This window comes from Branchiostoma belcheri, unplaced genomic scaffold (assembly GCF_001625305.1).
Source record: "Branchiostoma belcheri isolate BF01 breed outbred unplaced genomic scaffold, Haploidv18h27 scaffold181, whole genome shotgun sequence".
NCBI lineage: Eukaryota > Metazoa > Chordata > Leptocardii > Amphioxiformes > Branchiostomatidae > Branchiostoma > Branchiostoma belcheri.
The window spans coordinates 98,454-114,968 of NW_017803280.1; the positions used below are offsets into that span (position 1 = coordinate 98,454).

Consider the following 16,515-nt stretch of genomic DNA (forward strand, 5'->3'; position numbering starts at 1 on the left):
ATACTTTGTAAAGTGTAAGGTTTCATAAATAAGATACATTACTGGACTCAAAATGGTTGAGTAGCACAGTATGTGTATTACATTAGGCCATGTTGATTTGATTATATGGATGACATCCTCCGGGAGCCCCAAAACTGATGCGCGCGTGCGAATAAAAAAAGTTTTGCAAAAAAAAAAGTTCTTTTCATTATGAAATCTACGTGGTCATGAGGGTTGAGCAAATGGCACAGAATATGGTTTGGCGAATAATCTAGTCTTCAAGTTCATTTCTTTACAATTTCGTCTTTTTTCGTTTGATTTTGGCATTCTACGACATTGGTATAGTTTTTATTAATTTTTTTTGTAACTTATGGTATATTTTTGCTCATATTGCAACTGTTTTGTACGATTTACAGTATGGTTGAAAACTTTTTTTTTGGAAACGGCCGAAAATTCATGCGCGCGCGGATGTCATCCATATAATCAAATCAACATGGCCTCAACTATCTTAATCTATCACCGTCAATTGTCTTTGCTCTGTATTGTTTCTGCGGTAATACTAATTTAAACTTCATATGTAGTTGTCTGATTAAATAACATTCATTCCATCCAGATTATACGCTGACTTCCTCTCCAACCAGAGGTTTGGGTTTAGGGTTATTTTTGGCGTGTTTTTAGGCTTTTTTTTAAATCGGGGTTTCTATTTTGCACTGGAATTTTTTTCTCACCCAAAAGAGAAAAAAATTCCAGTGCAAAGGAGAAACCCCAATAAAAAGCCTAAAAACACGCCAAAAATAACGCAAAACCCAAACCTCTGCTTTGAGAGTAACACTGACTATTATAAAGCTAGTAATCCAACATTTACTTGATCGGAAGTAGTGCTGTGTACCTAAACCCACATTTAGGTTCCGATCCGGATTCAAGTCCAGAGGTTTTGGTGCAGTTCCGGACTTGTAAGTCCAGACCTAAACCCATGGCATATAGTATGATATACAAAATTGCATGTTGGCAACCTTGTAATGTTGTATGCGGGCTAAATTTTGGCCACATAACATGGAGGTCGACACTTGATGATGCCCGTTGGCAATGTTTTCTTCATTTGGCCGCTCAGATTTTGGCATCTATGGGAGGTTTTAGGCGGTTGTATGTGAGATGTTAACATTTTTTTGTAATAAGTCCGGAATCGGTTCTTGACTTTTACTTTTTGTTGGACTTTAACCTAAACATTTTTACAAGTCCGGAATCGGTACACAGCACTAATCTGAAGTCTAAGTCTGCCGTTATCGCCTTGCTGAACATCGATGGGTGAATTTTTAAAGAGAGCTATGGGGCCTTGGCTGACAGAGGCTGTAGTCGCCCGACCGTGTGACAGCGTTGCGTCATAACTAACGGCGCTGATTGTGATTGGTTCCCCGCGCCGCCCGGTCAGCGGCGGAGACTATAAATCAGGGAAAGCCGAGTCAACCCTCCTGACTTCCACACCACCATCCATCCGCAAACACTCCTGTCAGACCGTTCAACACTACAGCACAGCGCTGAGCACTGAGAACCTGCAAAACTTCCAGCATCATGTCTATCGCTGACCACAACGGAACATGGAAGCAGCTCTCAGCAGAAAACTTCGTGGCTCTTCTAGATGTCATCGGTACGTACCGTTTAGTGGTTTATCGAGTATGTATAGGGTTATGATTAGGTAGATTGTTGTGGATTTTAAGCTTGCTGGTGTGTTCGCTGGGCGGCGGAGTTTGCTTGGCTGCCTGCCGGTGCCATCCGTTTTGTAACAGGGCTCCCTGCACTCGCTATTCCGTACGGGTACACAAACGGATGGCTTCCAGGGTAAAGTATCACCGGGGCTTACATCCAAGCTTCTCGGCTGTCTGAAGACCTACAAGCCGCAGAGAAAAGCCTGCCTACCCCTTGAGGAACGTTCTATTTGGTCATTCATTTGTAACGTATAGTGTGAAAGTACAACACCCTTTCAAAGAACTATTTACATTTGCACGCTGGCTATTGCAAAGGCAATACAACTTTGCGCAGGTATGTCCGTTGTATTTCTTTTTGTGTCCCTGATCACGATATGAACAGATGTCACGAAGCAATGTAAGTGTGGAAAGCAAATATGTATTCCTGTATGTATGGATGTGATTTCCTTGGTGTATGTCACGACTTGTATGTTTTATTTTGGAAAGGGGGTGGGGTCTATTCAAACTCTTTGAGTTCTATAGTTGCTGCACTCCGAATCCAAAACCATATTGCCCGGCATTAGCGACCACAACAGAATCTGTACCGTTTGTTTGTCGGAACCATGCAAGCGGGAATTTCAACATAGCCGCCTAACCTACCATTCAACTGTGCATTTGTCTCATAGAGTTACCAAGTATACATTTTGTTCTGCCTCTTAGTCTTATTGAAACCATAGTGTAATCCTGTATATCACCACACAGAAGACTTTAATAATTTACCTCAGAGTACGGACGTATAATTTTTCAGTGATTGTTTAGAAAGAAGAAGCAAGGAGGTGGTTATAGCTCCTTGGAAATATTCAGAACAGCATGGGGTTATTTCAGCATAGATGGCGATAAAGCCTCCCGCAGGGCCGGATGATTAATGACGGGAAAGATAAGAATAGATACCGCATACAGAACGCGCCTTCCAGATGTGGTAAGGAAGAAAATGAAGAAGAGACCATGTAGTTGATGCTTCAGTGAAGGCCTTTTCTTTTAATATTTTGTTTTACATGCAAGGGAAGCGACTATGTACAATACGGGAAGAACACGGACACACGTTTAGTGTCCGAACACCCCCAATATGTCGTTTGGTTGCTCCCTAAATGGCTAAGGTCTGTGTGCTTGCCACCGTTGGCATTCTCACAATGCACTCTGCTCACAAATATTATGTGAACATACAATGACCCCCCCCCCCATCTCCGAGTAGATGTTGGGATGAAACTCGTAACTCTTGTTGTCTGCCTGATTTTCTTACAACAAAACTATGAAACAGAGCAGCTAAGAAATTAACAATCTCCCATTTCATCTGCTTGAAAGATGTTTCTCGTCATCTTCAGAATTATGGAATGAAGACAGGGTGATTTTGTTTCTGTAATTCTGTAAACTGCCCTGCTGGAAATGTCACACAGGGAGGAGTCTAATGTTACCGAGGGGCAGAGCGACAAATCCATCAAATTTAGGCGCTGTCACGTTAAAGTCAGACGCTGCCAACAAGTTGTCGTTAGAACGTTTGTGGCCAGATTTCACCGATACGGCTAGCCTGGGCGCCGTCCTATTTGTAGCCGGGGCTCCCATATTTATTCTTAGGGAGCGAGTATGGGAGCCCGGCATACATATAGGATTGTACCCAGGCTACGATACGGTCGCACCCGGGAAAATTAAATGAAGATTGGATGGGAAAAAGTAACACTGTCCATAAACATGATAAAGAAGAAAAGATCGAGAGATAAAATAAAGAAGGATGGACAGATGGAGGGAAAGATGAGGGAGAAAATGATTGAAGGAAGAGAGAAATGAGTAAAGTAGGGCGAAATGTGACCGTGAAAAATTAAAGATTGGCCGCAATTTCTGCGGTTTTATTATTATTACTTTTAGGAATAATCCTCTCTTTTTCAAAATCATAGAATAGACCACAGGAGCTTCCCTAAATGACCTACACTGGGTGAAAAATTGCAACACTGTGAAACCTGCATATGGCGTGAAGGCGTGATGAGTTTTCTGGGTTCCCCCCTCCCCCGATCAATGTAGCTGTGTCAGAGGAAGAGGAATTGTGGCGCCATTCCTAAATGCCTGACATTTATCTCAAACTTGTCCAAGCGACAACTTTTGAAGGCAATTCTTGTGGAGTAGCGTTGTCTGACAAACTCAGGCCGGATCGATAGAGGGGGATTAGAAGTGCAGACGGTGCCTGAACTCACGGGGCAGGTAATCTAGTGCCGTTGGCGTGCGCTGATAGCCTCTACAAGGCTTCGGGAGGCGTGCCCTGATAGCCTCTACAAGGCTTCGGGAGGAGTGCGCTGATAGCCTCTACAAGGCTTCGGGAGGAGTGCGCAGATAGCCTCTACAAGGCTTCGGGAGGAGTGCGCTGATAGCCTCTACAAGGCTTCGGGTGCGCTACATTTTGCCATACCCGAATGTACTATCTAGCAGACCAACTCCATCGGCATGTTATCTGTCTATTTGGCCAATTTCTACTCTTTCCAGTCGCCTCCCAAAGCCTGGTAGAGGCTATAGCTAGTGCGGTGAAGCGCTTGTGCTTTCGCCTTCACAGTCGTTTCTAGTAGCCTGGATGCCAGACTGTTGCAAGGGCCTCAAAACCAGATCACTAACGCAGTTGCCAATCTTCACATTCCGGCCCACGAATATTTCACTGGTCCTATTCCTACCATAAACATCTTTGAAATCGACCATGTAAAACCCCCAGGTGAGCTAGTGGAACTGTGCGGGCAGGCAGTGCTCCCAGCACCGTAGAGGAAGTCTACTAGTGGCCAGGTTGCCAGTCTAGCCAGCTCCTAGGCTCCAAGGCGCTCTAACTGTAACCTCCACAAGGCCTTTCTACGGGAATACGGATAGTAGAATTCGGCAACAAAGAGAGGAGTAAAATTGGCCAAGGGAGTCCGGCTGCGGGAGGTAGTCACTAGTTCCTGTCAAACCTACAAGGCGGCCAAACTCCCCTGGCAATTATTCTCCTATATCCAGCGTAGTTAGTCTGGTAGAGACTACTCTAACTGAGGAGCTTGTTGGTCTGTCGCAGTGTGCAGCTTCGAATTCCTTTCTAGAAATCAAGGTAGGGGATATCATGATCATTATTTTTAAAAATTCCTGGTAAAGCAACTTGACTAGGTATTGGAAGAAAACTTTCCAAGTTTGCGTTTTCTCAGGCAGACATTTTAATATTCATAAGCCAGTGGCTCCTCCAAGACTGGAGTGTAGACATTTCATTTAAGCGTTCGATACTCAGTCATATTACCATGGTTGTACCAAATTAATTGATCTTATCAATATTTTGTTTAGCGATGTATCAAGTTTCTATACCTTAAGGATCAACTTGACAAGTTTCTTATACCGCAACTAATTGTGTTCAATTTCATTTCAGAATTTTTTTTTTATTCCAACATGCAATCACCAGACGCGGTGACGGCACACTCAAGTTTTTTCAACTTATATTAATGCCGCCACCAACACAGGACAAATACATGACGGGACAATACTCATTTACACCTGAGCTAAGTGAGGAAAGCCGTGTAAAGTGCCTTAAAGGGCGCAAGATCGGTGGCATGTCAGTCGAACCCGGGACTCCAAGTTCCGAGTCGCGTACACTGCCGCTACGCCACACGACCCCACCATTTCAGAATTATAAAAGCTTTCACAAATACCAGCAAACTTTAAAATCTGGAATGGAAATCTGCCAAATAAGATTAAAGACGAGTGAAAACTATTTAGTTGACAAGATAGAGCAAAGAAATGTAGTATAGCTATCCACAAAAAGTTTTAAATCAACATATAAGATAAAGATAGCGTAACATTAATTCACATAATTCCACCCTGTATCCTAATACTTCCTACATTTACGCAGTTAAGGTGCTCACGGCATTCTTTGAGGGCGTCGAAGCCACGATAACAATATCATTTTTAAACAACTCACACAACTTCACCGTCCTTGTTCGAAATCTTTTTACAGTGACAGTTTCTTTCCCCGTACGACCAACCTTTGGAATTCCCTCCCTGACAAGTGTTTCCCACCAACCTACAATCTACAGACTTTCAAATCAAACGTTCACCGCCATCTCTTGACAAAGCCATGTTTCTCTCATCTTTCTAGTTCAGTGCCGAGAAGTGGTCGTATAGGCCTTGCATTGAACCACTCCGTTAAAAAAAAGCGAGTTAACGTTATACTCAAACGGCAAACCATACTCAAAATTTGAGAATACACAAGTGAATGAGTAACAGATTAGTTTATCCCGCAGTTAAAGTCACTTACTGAAGTTATACTGTCCTATAGGGGGGGTCGGCATCCTGTCATCATGTCGTAAACCCTGTCTACACGTCACGTCGAACGCCATCCAATCAAATTGTGCAGACTGTAACATAATTACAAGGATATAAGTCTGGGTAGGCTAATGACATAATATGCATAGATGTAGGGATGGCTAGTTTATACTCCTGTATTCCACTGAGGTGACGATCGTTGCCGTACCAAAATGTCATTAATTGTTCAAGCAAATTTCTTGGATAAAGACGTGTATTTTGCAGGTTGTGTGTGTTTGATGTCTTTTCAATCATACTCAAACATCATGTACAGGCATGACTAGTTTCTTCAGTAAATTGTTATGAAAATGCTAAATAAACGATCCTTTAGTTTTTTTTAAGCATTTTTTATTTTGTAACTTTTAAACTAGGATGATAAAACTAACAACGCTTATAAATACTAGTAAATCATGGCTCGGCCCCGAGCTATGTAAGGCCACAGCAAGTAAATTTTATGGATGACATCCTCCGCAGACTCCAATCCTAATGCGAGCGGGCGAAAAAAAACAAGGCGGGCTGAAAAAAACAAGGTTCCTACATTTTCAAATTTTGACTCAATCATTGTACAAATGGTTTTGATTCAGTGGGAACATCACATATAAAAAGCCAACATCACATATCACTGTATCTAAGTAAGAAACGATATCGCGAAACATTAAATCAGAGCCTTTTCTTGTCTCCTCTCTTCATGTTTATCTGCCATCCACCTTTCGGTATGGCAACAGACATCTCTGCCCATTTTCGGCATGTTGACCACTGTCACAAGGCAACAAAATTTTTTTTTTCAAAATCAGTCGAAAATTAATGCGCGCGCTCATGTCATCCATAAAAATTACTTGCTGTGGTCTTAGGGCGATAAGCTATCGTCTGTTTGACAGTTTTGGTTTGCAGATGTCTGGAAGAGCGTTCTTATCTGCCCAAAATATTTTGCCACATATAAACCAGCCGGAAAAATCCAACCCATGCGCTAACCTGGAAGCCAGACAAGCAGCCTAAGAGGTAGAATTTCCCGGCGGGGGACTTGTTGGTCCTAGATCCGAGAAGCTAGCTTCTGTAGCGCCTGAGTGTCAGCCTTTTTTTAGCCTCTACCAGGCTTGGGGAGGCGGCTGGAAAGAGTAGAAATCGGCCAAATAGAGAGAAAGGCATGCCAAGGGAGTTTGTCCGTTGAGAGAACATTTCGCCGCACCCTGTTTTAGCTTTCGTCCGCTCCCCACGATCCGCTACCTTGCCCGGACGAAAGCTAAAAAGCCTAAAAATAGTAAAAAGACTGACACTCAGGCTTGCTTCTGTAGCAACCTGGAAACGTCTACTGGTATTGTGCTCCCAGGTTACCCATGCACAGTCTCTAAACAACGTACGTGCGTAAATTATATTTTTGTCTCCTCTTTCCTTGTACAACATAATTGTTGTGTTCTTTAGAGTTAGTGTATACTATATACCAAAGCCCCGCCCACCTTCGCTAAAATCCTTTTTTTTACTTCCTTGGCAAAATAGAACATACAAATGTAACTATTTGGGTGCATGTAGCTATTTCCTCATTGGTTGAACTGCTAATATCGCCAATCTCTCATTGGTTGGACTGCTAATGTCATCAGCATCAGACTATGTCTGGCCGTGTAAACTTATTCACACTCACGTTCATGGTCAACATACCAGTGTAGCGGTTTCCAAGAATCAATCCGTTCTCCAGAGCTTGTTTCATGAACTTTTCACCCTGTCTGTGTTCCCGCCACACGGGTTATGTCAGACGGAGCATACAGCCCATTTTCACGACAAGTCCCATAAAGGCAACCGTTGATGGATATTGCCAAGCTGCCGGAAAATATGCAGACCGCCACTGTACACATGTACGCGTAGTAGCTGCTGTGTGCCCCTGTGTACACGGGGATTTTGTCTAGAGTGCACTTTAAACCGTGCATTTTAAACCATTAGCACGTCCAGATCACGAGATATCAAAACCGGAAGTTCAGCTGCAGTACTACAAGAAGCCGCTAGGGGGCCCAAAATGTAATCATTTCGAGGTCTCAACAAGACCTACCAAACTACCAAATATGAAGTCAATCCATTTAAGCCTTCTCAAGTTATCGTGTCTACAAACACACAGACACACACACGAATGCCTACGAAAATATAACCTTCTTGGCGAAGGTAACAATAGTTCGTGCTTATAAACCTGCAATTCTCCTGCAGTCTTTAGTGTCATTGACGAAAGGTAGTGGATGCTAGCTGAAACGTCTGGCCGTTTCCAAAATCATATCCAGCTGCTTGAGTAACTGCTTTTTGGCGTATCTTATTTCCTGGGTGTTTAACCTTCACTCTGACAAACACAAGGCAAGCAGTTTTCCAACTCCAAGCAGATGTTGGAATTGACGGCTGTGCCGGTGTAAGAAAAACCTGGCCGCCTGCAAAAGCTACGAACGATCATCATATCATCTGCTTGGAAATCAAAGTACCATTTTTAAAAACTTTTTTTTTACCGAGAGGCCATCTATACTTTGTTTTATCATAGGATATTCAAATTGCAGATTTTCTTTACGATTTAATAGCGTATTTCCCTAGAAAGTAAAACTCAGCAGAACTTAGGGTGCCGAGGTCATTGACCTCCGTCCTTGTCAGAAATAAATGACTGGGTAAATAGGGTTTACCAAGGGTTTACTCACTCAAGACAGTTTGTTTATTTTTCTTATACCCGATTACAAAGAGTGCCAGAGAACTGGTGACGTTGACAGAGGGTTACTAAACAGAAGGGGACAGTTCAAGTGTAGTGTTACGTTAGCTTTTATTCACCCCAAGGTTTTTGTCGTCTGTCTACCGTCAGGCAACTCGCACCGGAAGTCCATGGGGACGAGGACAAGGACAGGTGGGCTCATTATGGGAACGTGATGACCTCCAAGTACATGTTGGGGGTAGAAAATTGTATTTTTCCCATATTTCTGAGTGCTAGGCTTCTCGGGCAACTACGTCGTATTACGTCTTCTCTGACAATGAGAAAACCTTACGGATTCTCTCTCTTACATCCGCTTCGAGATGAGAACGTTCCCAGGATGACATACATATGGCGCACCTGTCCTTGCTCTCGTCCCCAGAGGCATCCGGTGCGAGTTGCCTGACCGAAGAGCTAACATATGAAGTAAATTTTAGAAAGAGAGAGAAGTAAACAAGTGAATGAGTAGCACGTGGAAGCGATCTTAGACCGTCCTTTGACGTTAGATAACAGCCGTGTTGACAGCTAGCCACTGTAGGAGCTCTGGTGCTCGCACCACGCAGTGCGCACCACGGGTCTTGTCAACTTCTGCCTCGCCAAGATGTCCTGTGGAGAACCGATCCCACATCACAGCGTATTTGATGTCAATGCTAACTCTCATAATTCCGCCGGGTAACCTGAGACCGTCAGATTGACAAGGAAACGGCGAACCAAAGGATTCTACTCTCGCAGCGTCATGTAATCCCTCAGGTATGCGCAACAGGTGATCATGATGTAGCCTGGATGCCATCCACTAAGCGCTGGACGACACCAATCATGCAACCGCTCCCGTACCCTTTTATTGCCAACGCAGGGCGCCCGGAATCCAGGTTATGAGACATTATCAAGGACTTTCCTGTGATTTTTATAGCCTGTGTGCCATCGTTTTTGCTTTACCGGAGTTCCCATAGGATTTTCATAGCTGGTAGTAGCGCGGTTTCTCGGTATGATGCCGCCTCCATGCCGCGGTGACAGTGCGCTGAAACACCGCAGACCGCCCGGTGACCCGGCGGTTGTGTCATGTGAACCCCGCTGGTCCCTGTCTTCTCTTCTGTCACAGGAGATAACGGAGGGAGTGATCGATGGGTGGGAATGGAGCTCGTCCGCCGTGGGGGGCCGGGAGGGCGGCTCGCGAGTCAAAGTAGCCGTGCGTCAGCGGAAGATAAATTCAAAGCATGAAAAGGACAAACGATTTGCATCCATGTATTTATGTGCTACAGGGTGCTGTATTTCGGCGGGCCTCGAAATTAACTTTTCTTCCAATTGTCCCAGCACTGTCCCAAAAATAAATTTCAATTGTCCCGAAGTGAGGATGAACTGTTCTAACCTGTTTTTCGGGAAGTATTCTATGGCTTCAACTTGAAGTCAACTTTATTTTGCTTTTTGATGTCCACTCCCAGGCGCACTATAATTGCAGAGTAGACAGGAAATTCGGGGGGACTTTAATTTGCCGAATCCAAAAGCCAGGACGTGTGCCTGATGAACGAAGGGCTGACATTCAGAATCTGATGTTGATTATTTTTCTATGGTCCAAAAAATGTTCCAAAATGTCTTTTTAGTTGTTCCAGATTCCCAGCCTATTTTTAGTGGTCAGGGGCCATTGGACCACCTTTAATTTCGAGCCCTACTTCGGGCTTTTGTCTTTTTATTTTGTACTCAAATTTTCATTCCATACCCTGTTTCTATTTTCTTATATGTTCAAAAGTCGTTGCCATACATTGTACCATGTACAATTGTCGTGAAACAAAGTTCTGTTTCTATTTCTATGTTCTTTATCAGCCTCTTCTTTCTCTCTAGGCCTCTTGTTTGACATTGATGACACTATTTCTTACAACCCCACCCCCTCTCTCTTTCTTGCTCTCTCAATCTATGTATCATGTATCTTCATTAATGACAACTATCTATATAAGTGATGACATATATACATCTCCCAAGATTGGCATATATCAGGCTTATTTACTTTTAAAAACTATGTCTCTGCGGATGGCTTCGGAATTAAACCTCTACTAATTTGTCCCAGAGTTGGTGACTCATGTCCCGACAATGACAGCAGACCGACGCCAGGGCTTTAAAACGTCGCGCCAGAGACACAGTATTAGAAAAACAAAATTAAAAGGGATAAATTAGATTATCAGTCAGACTCCATAACTGTTTCCTGTCTAAACCTGATTGGGTTGAACATTTGAAGTTGCTATTGATGATGATTGAACGTCTTGTATACACGTTTATTAATTATATGGAGAAAAGAGCGAGATCCCACGTGAAAATATAGCAAATTTATTTAAGCTGGAGAAACGTTTTTTAATATTTTTATATAGCGTAATCCTGGAACAATGAAAAACAAAACGTCGCGGTATCGTTGTAGTTCACTTTTGGAACAAAAAGTCAATGGCTGAAACAATGAAATTCTGGGTGTAATAGTTTATGGCGAAAGGCTACAACGAAAATTACAAACATTAGAACGCCGCGAATGATTACAAACTTAGGCCACAGCAAGTAATTTTCATGGATGACATCAGCACGCGCATTAATTTTCGCCTGATTTTGGAAAAAAAATGCCTTCTGACAGTGGTCAACATGCCGAAAATGGGCAAAGATGTCTGTCGCCATGTCGGAAGGTGGATGGCAGATAACTATGAGGAGAGGCTTTGTTTCTTACTTTGATGCAGTAATATGTGATGCTGGCTGTATATGTGATGTTCCCACTGAATAAAAACCATTTGTACAATGATTGAGTAAAAATTTTAAATTGTAGGAACCTTGTTTTTTCGGCCCGCCTTGTTGTTTTTTTTCGCCCGCTCGCTTTAGATTTGGAGTCTGCGGAGGATGTCATCCATAAAATTGACTTGCTGTGGCCTTAGTTTAGAAACTTACAGTCATTACCAACTTCGATGTCAGACGAGAATTTGATCCCCTCCATACGTGCTGTATCCCCCGAATTCCCGCCATTTCTGTCGTTGACCCAGAGTGAACATGTTTTTGTAAGCCACCCCGACTATGACAGCTGTGATGCATTGATGACCGACACATTGACACAGATTGCTTTTCTTGGAAAGAAAATATATCGGTCGCCCCGATGCGACGAGTCGTCGATATTGCTGTCCAGTTAGTCTGTCATCTGTAGGCAAACGACGGTCGTTTAGGACATGTAGAAAGCAGAACTAAAACTGTAAAAGACCTCTATCCAGAGCCTCTACCAGTCTTCGGGAAGCGGCTGGAAAAAGTAGGCCAAATAGACCATAGACCTTCAATTGGAAGGTTGACAAATGATATGCCAGTTGAGTTGGTCGGCTAACTTTACAGTTTTCGGGAGCGGCAAAATTGGCGGACCGTGCATATGCTGCAGCTAGCTCCCTTAGCATGGGGCCCCGCATGCCCTTTTCCGTAGAGCGTAATCGGCCGTCTTAATTCTACGTAGAGCGTAGACGGGCAGCTTTAATTTAACGTAGAGCGTAATTGGCGCATTTTGTGTTCAGCGTATTCGCCGTTTTATTACTACGTAATGCGTTGTAGCCACTTGGAATTTATCGTAAAGCGTAATGGAAAGCTCTCAAAATTTAGCGTAGAGCGTTGTCGGTCCCCCCCCCCCCCCCATGCATGTGTTACCTGTCTATTTGGCCAATTTCTACTCTTGTCAGCCGCTTCTTGAAGCCTGCTAGAGGCTAAAAGATTCCAGGCTACACCGACAACGTTTTTACTAGAAGACTGCAAAATTTGTTTTCAGAATCCAATCCGGCTGACCAGTACCGCGACAGCTCACGAGTCGTGAATTCCGGCGGTAGAAATTTTAGACACTCCGGTGAACTTTTCAACTTCCTCCCGTGAGCTAAAATTGTCAGTAGAGAGTCTGACTGCTGAAGCGATAAGACGTAAGTAGCTATAGAGACTGAGGACCACAGATAAGTAGTAATTGGGCAGTGCCACCCTGACTGACACTAGCGTCTCATTTGTCGAAATGATACGAATTTTTGTAGTCTTGGCGCCATTTTTCATGATTGACATTCCCACGGAAGATCAATTCGGTAAATTCAAGTCCTTGGTAAATCTCTCTCAGTCAGCTATCTAATTTTTGTCCAGACACTACCCTTCTCACATGCTTGGAATCCTACCGGAAGAGGCGTTGATATCTCCTGTTACATATGTAGAGGTAGAATAATGTTTATTTTACGGTACTTGCTAAAGTTTCACGGTTGCCAAAAGTGAAATCCTTTTTTAAAATTACTCCCATGCCCAAACTTAAGAACATTTTGAATATATGTGTGTTTGGAAAAAAAAGGGCATATTAAAAGATTGAAATTTATCGTTTTATGTTGAAGTGAAGGTTGTGTATACGTGTGTAACTTTCATCGGGCAAATTTTAGGTACACATATGCGGTCTTGGCTGAGAAGATTTATCGCCGTGCCTGGCGGGCCATTTTAAACGTCGTCCCATCCTCGTCTCGTAAATGCTACGGCGGCGCCGCGGGATCTGGGTCAACTGGAAGGATGTCAGTGTCGGTCTGGTACAGATAAATCAAGTGGTAAGGAAGGAGGCGGTAATATCTGTAACCTGGTCACCGGACTTGCCCGGCCTGAGCCGCAGGCCGAGATTCTTCGGCACTGTAAGCTGCATTTTCCCGCCTGGCTAACTGAGCCCGTCCCGGTGATTTTGTAGCCTGGGTGCCAGACTGTTTCCAAGGTCCACACAGGCCAGTTCATCGGCTTCATTGGTTCAAGAGTTGGTAGTGTGGCCTAATATTCCAGGTTATAGTTTTCGCAGCTTCATGGAATATTGACAGCAACGGTTTAAAGTAAAAATAGAATTAAAAAAAACAACAAACTAAAATGGCGCCCACAGTTTCTGACATATTACCATGTTGAACAGAATGTGCTAGATATAGTCTCAAGGTTTTAAAAGAAAAGGTTTAACAATTTGGCGTAATACCGTAAGTGCGCTTTCTATTGCAGTTTTACAATAGATTTTTTTCCACAAATACCTAGCCTGGGTGCCTTCCGATTTGTTCGGGGTTTCCGTTAGGCCACACCGACTTAATTTTATGGATGACATCCGCGCGCGCATTGATTTTCGCCTGTCGCCCTCAAAAAAAAAAAAAAAAAAAGAATCACGTCCACCGAGGCTCTGGCCTGGCTCTAGGCCTGGGTAGTCCATGGTAGTCAGCGACAAAACGGAGCCGAGCACCCAGGCTATCGAATTCGAAGCTCCACGACTCAAGAACTCAGTACATAAGTATAGAACCGATTCATAAATGCCGCAAAAAGCCAGCATGTGCCGGCTTGTCGTATACGTCACTATGTACTGTCGGGAATTCACAATACCAGCTTTGTATTCCTGTGGTTCAGTAGCATTTTTATTTTTGGCCGGACTTTTTTTTATTCATCCGCGCGCACTAGTTTGGGGGTGTTCAGAGGATGTCATCCATAAAATTAAATCGGTGTGGCCTTACAATTCGGATGGCACCCAGACAAACAAACACCACCAAATTAAAATTAAAACCCCACAACTTTTTACTTTCCCCTCGCCAGACATGGTAAACATACAGTAAACCGTTAGCTGAGCTGTGGCCTGAAATAGGCGTCCAAACACTATCTATCATACCTTCTGTTGAAACAGTGTTGTTACCTTCGCCAAGAAGGTTATGTTTTCGTAGGCGTTCGTGTGTGTGTGTGTGTGTCTGTCTGTCTGTCTGTCTGTAAACACGATAACTTGAGAAGGCTTAAATGGATTGACTTCATATTTGGTAGGTGGGTAGGTCTTGATGAGACCTCGAAATGATTAGATTTTGGGCCCCCTAGCGGCTTCTTATGGTACTGCAGCTGAACTTCAGATTTTGATATCTCGTGATCTGGATGTGCTGGGGTCACGAAATTTGGATGGTAGGTAAGCCTTGTGCTGGGGAAGAAGTGACATAGGTTTGGGCCCCCTGGCGGCTTGCTCAAGAACTGCAGGGGCATTTCTTTGAAAATATTCATAAGAGGATAACTCAAGAACCGGTGGGCGGATCTTCATGATTTTTGGTATGTAGGTAGCTTAAGTGACGCTTGACATAATTATGTGACAATTATGCAAATATGGATGTTATTTGCATAATTAATGAGGAAATTCTATAAATCAGCTGCATTACATTATAGGACTATTCAAGCTTGTGACATATGTAATTGAGAACAAGAGAAACACAGGCAGATATTGATTATGTAAATCAACATTTAATTAATGAGAAAATGTTATAATTCCATAATAGTAACTGCCTGGAATTTCATACTTGAGGTATTTGAAAGTTAAGTGAAGGTGAACATCATTAAACATAACTTATTCAAATTAGGTCCTCATTTGCATAATTTATGACGAAATGATAGAATGGCTTTCTTTGTTAAGATAAGGCTGTCTTTCGATGGAGAATATAATCAAGTAAATCAACTGATATAATTCATGCAAATGAGGATCCTATTTGCATAATCAGGAGGAATAATCTTTACTTTGTCTGTCATAAAGATTAACATCATTTGGCGAAGGTATGAGGTCGTGGGACTCTAGTTTACACTACTTTCGCCCGACTGTTACCCGATAAGGGCTCCGTCTGAGGATGTATATGCATACGGCAAGAGATAAGTGCTAACCAGCGCATAGAGGTCTTTGCAAACTGCGTAGCTTTATGTTACTTTTAACCATTAAACCAATACGCCTACTTTTTTTTAGTCCAAAAATGGGTTATATTTTAGGAAAGTTTTGTGAATTCAAATTTGTGACATTTGTTACTTGCTGGTATACGGTAGGGTACGGTAGTATTGTTTTGGGTGGCTGAGCTGTGGGTTTGTGTGTATGTTTGTCCGGACTGAGTACGTTTACGGCGCGTCAGTGGGGGTAGCCAATGAGATTTCAGGGCAGCAAAACTGGAAATATTCTGAATAATAAGGCAATCTTTGTGATATTGACACATTCTGCTTTACATTAGCACATTTGAGTCAGCATTTCATACTTTGGGTATAAGTCCTCTATTTTCTGAGTGTTTTTTCTAAAAATCAGCCCAAGGCCTTCCAGTAACCATTTTCCGTCAGAATTTATGAATTTTTGCTCCATGAGGGTCAATATACATTGGGATAGACTGGTCTAAAACTGCGCTGAATGTCTTTAAAGACAGAGAGACATGAGGTCAAAAAGACAGACACAGGAAATCAAGTTTCAAGTTTCAAGTTTTATTAATAAAATCAGCCTTGCAGCCAGTTTACAAAGTCGACCAAGCTGAATTACACTGATTTTTACAAATTTTATACATAGTAGATACAAATATACATTTACATGACAATACATATACAGGCACGCAAACGAACATGTTACAAAATCACACAATACACAAGGGCACTGAAATGGCTCTTGTCAGGAGCCAGGTAGAATAAAGGATGGAATGGTTTAATGTTTGGCGTCTACCATGGGCTGCCGCTCATATATGTACCTGGGCCAGTCATCTGTGGAAATTTTAAAAGAATTTGTTCCTAACAGTGGACATTATATATACTGTATCTATAATTGCCTCTACCAGGCTTCGGGAGGCGGCTGGAAAGAGTAGAAATTTCGGGAGAGGCAAACTGTTCTCTCCAACAGACCAACTCCCACGGCATGCTATCTCTCTATTTGACCAACTCCCACGGCATGCTATCTCTCTGCTATTTGACCAACTCCCATACTCTCCAAGCAGAGGTGAGAGGGAGAGAACGTAGGATATTCCGACATGGCTAGCTAAGGGAGGCACATTTCCCTCTCAC

The 16,515-nt window shown here is 43.0% G+C and overlaps 1 protein-coding gene across 1 annotated transcript in view; it reads left to right on the forward strand.

Moving 5' to 3' along the window:
* The first annotated feature begins 1,314 nt into the window (after nt 1–1,314).
* Nucleotides 1,315–16,515, forward strand: part of LOC109467560 (fatty acid-binding protein 9-like) — a 20,931-nt gene continuing 5,730 nt past the window's right edge. Inside the window, exon 1 of the mRNA XM_019765586.1 lies at nt 1,315–1,624. Within this exon, the coding sequence (XP_019621145.1) occupies nt 1,549–1,624 (76 nt within the window). The 5' untranslated portion in view covers nt 1,315–1,548. The remainder of the gene's footprint in view (nt 1,625–16,515) is intronic.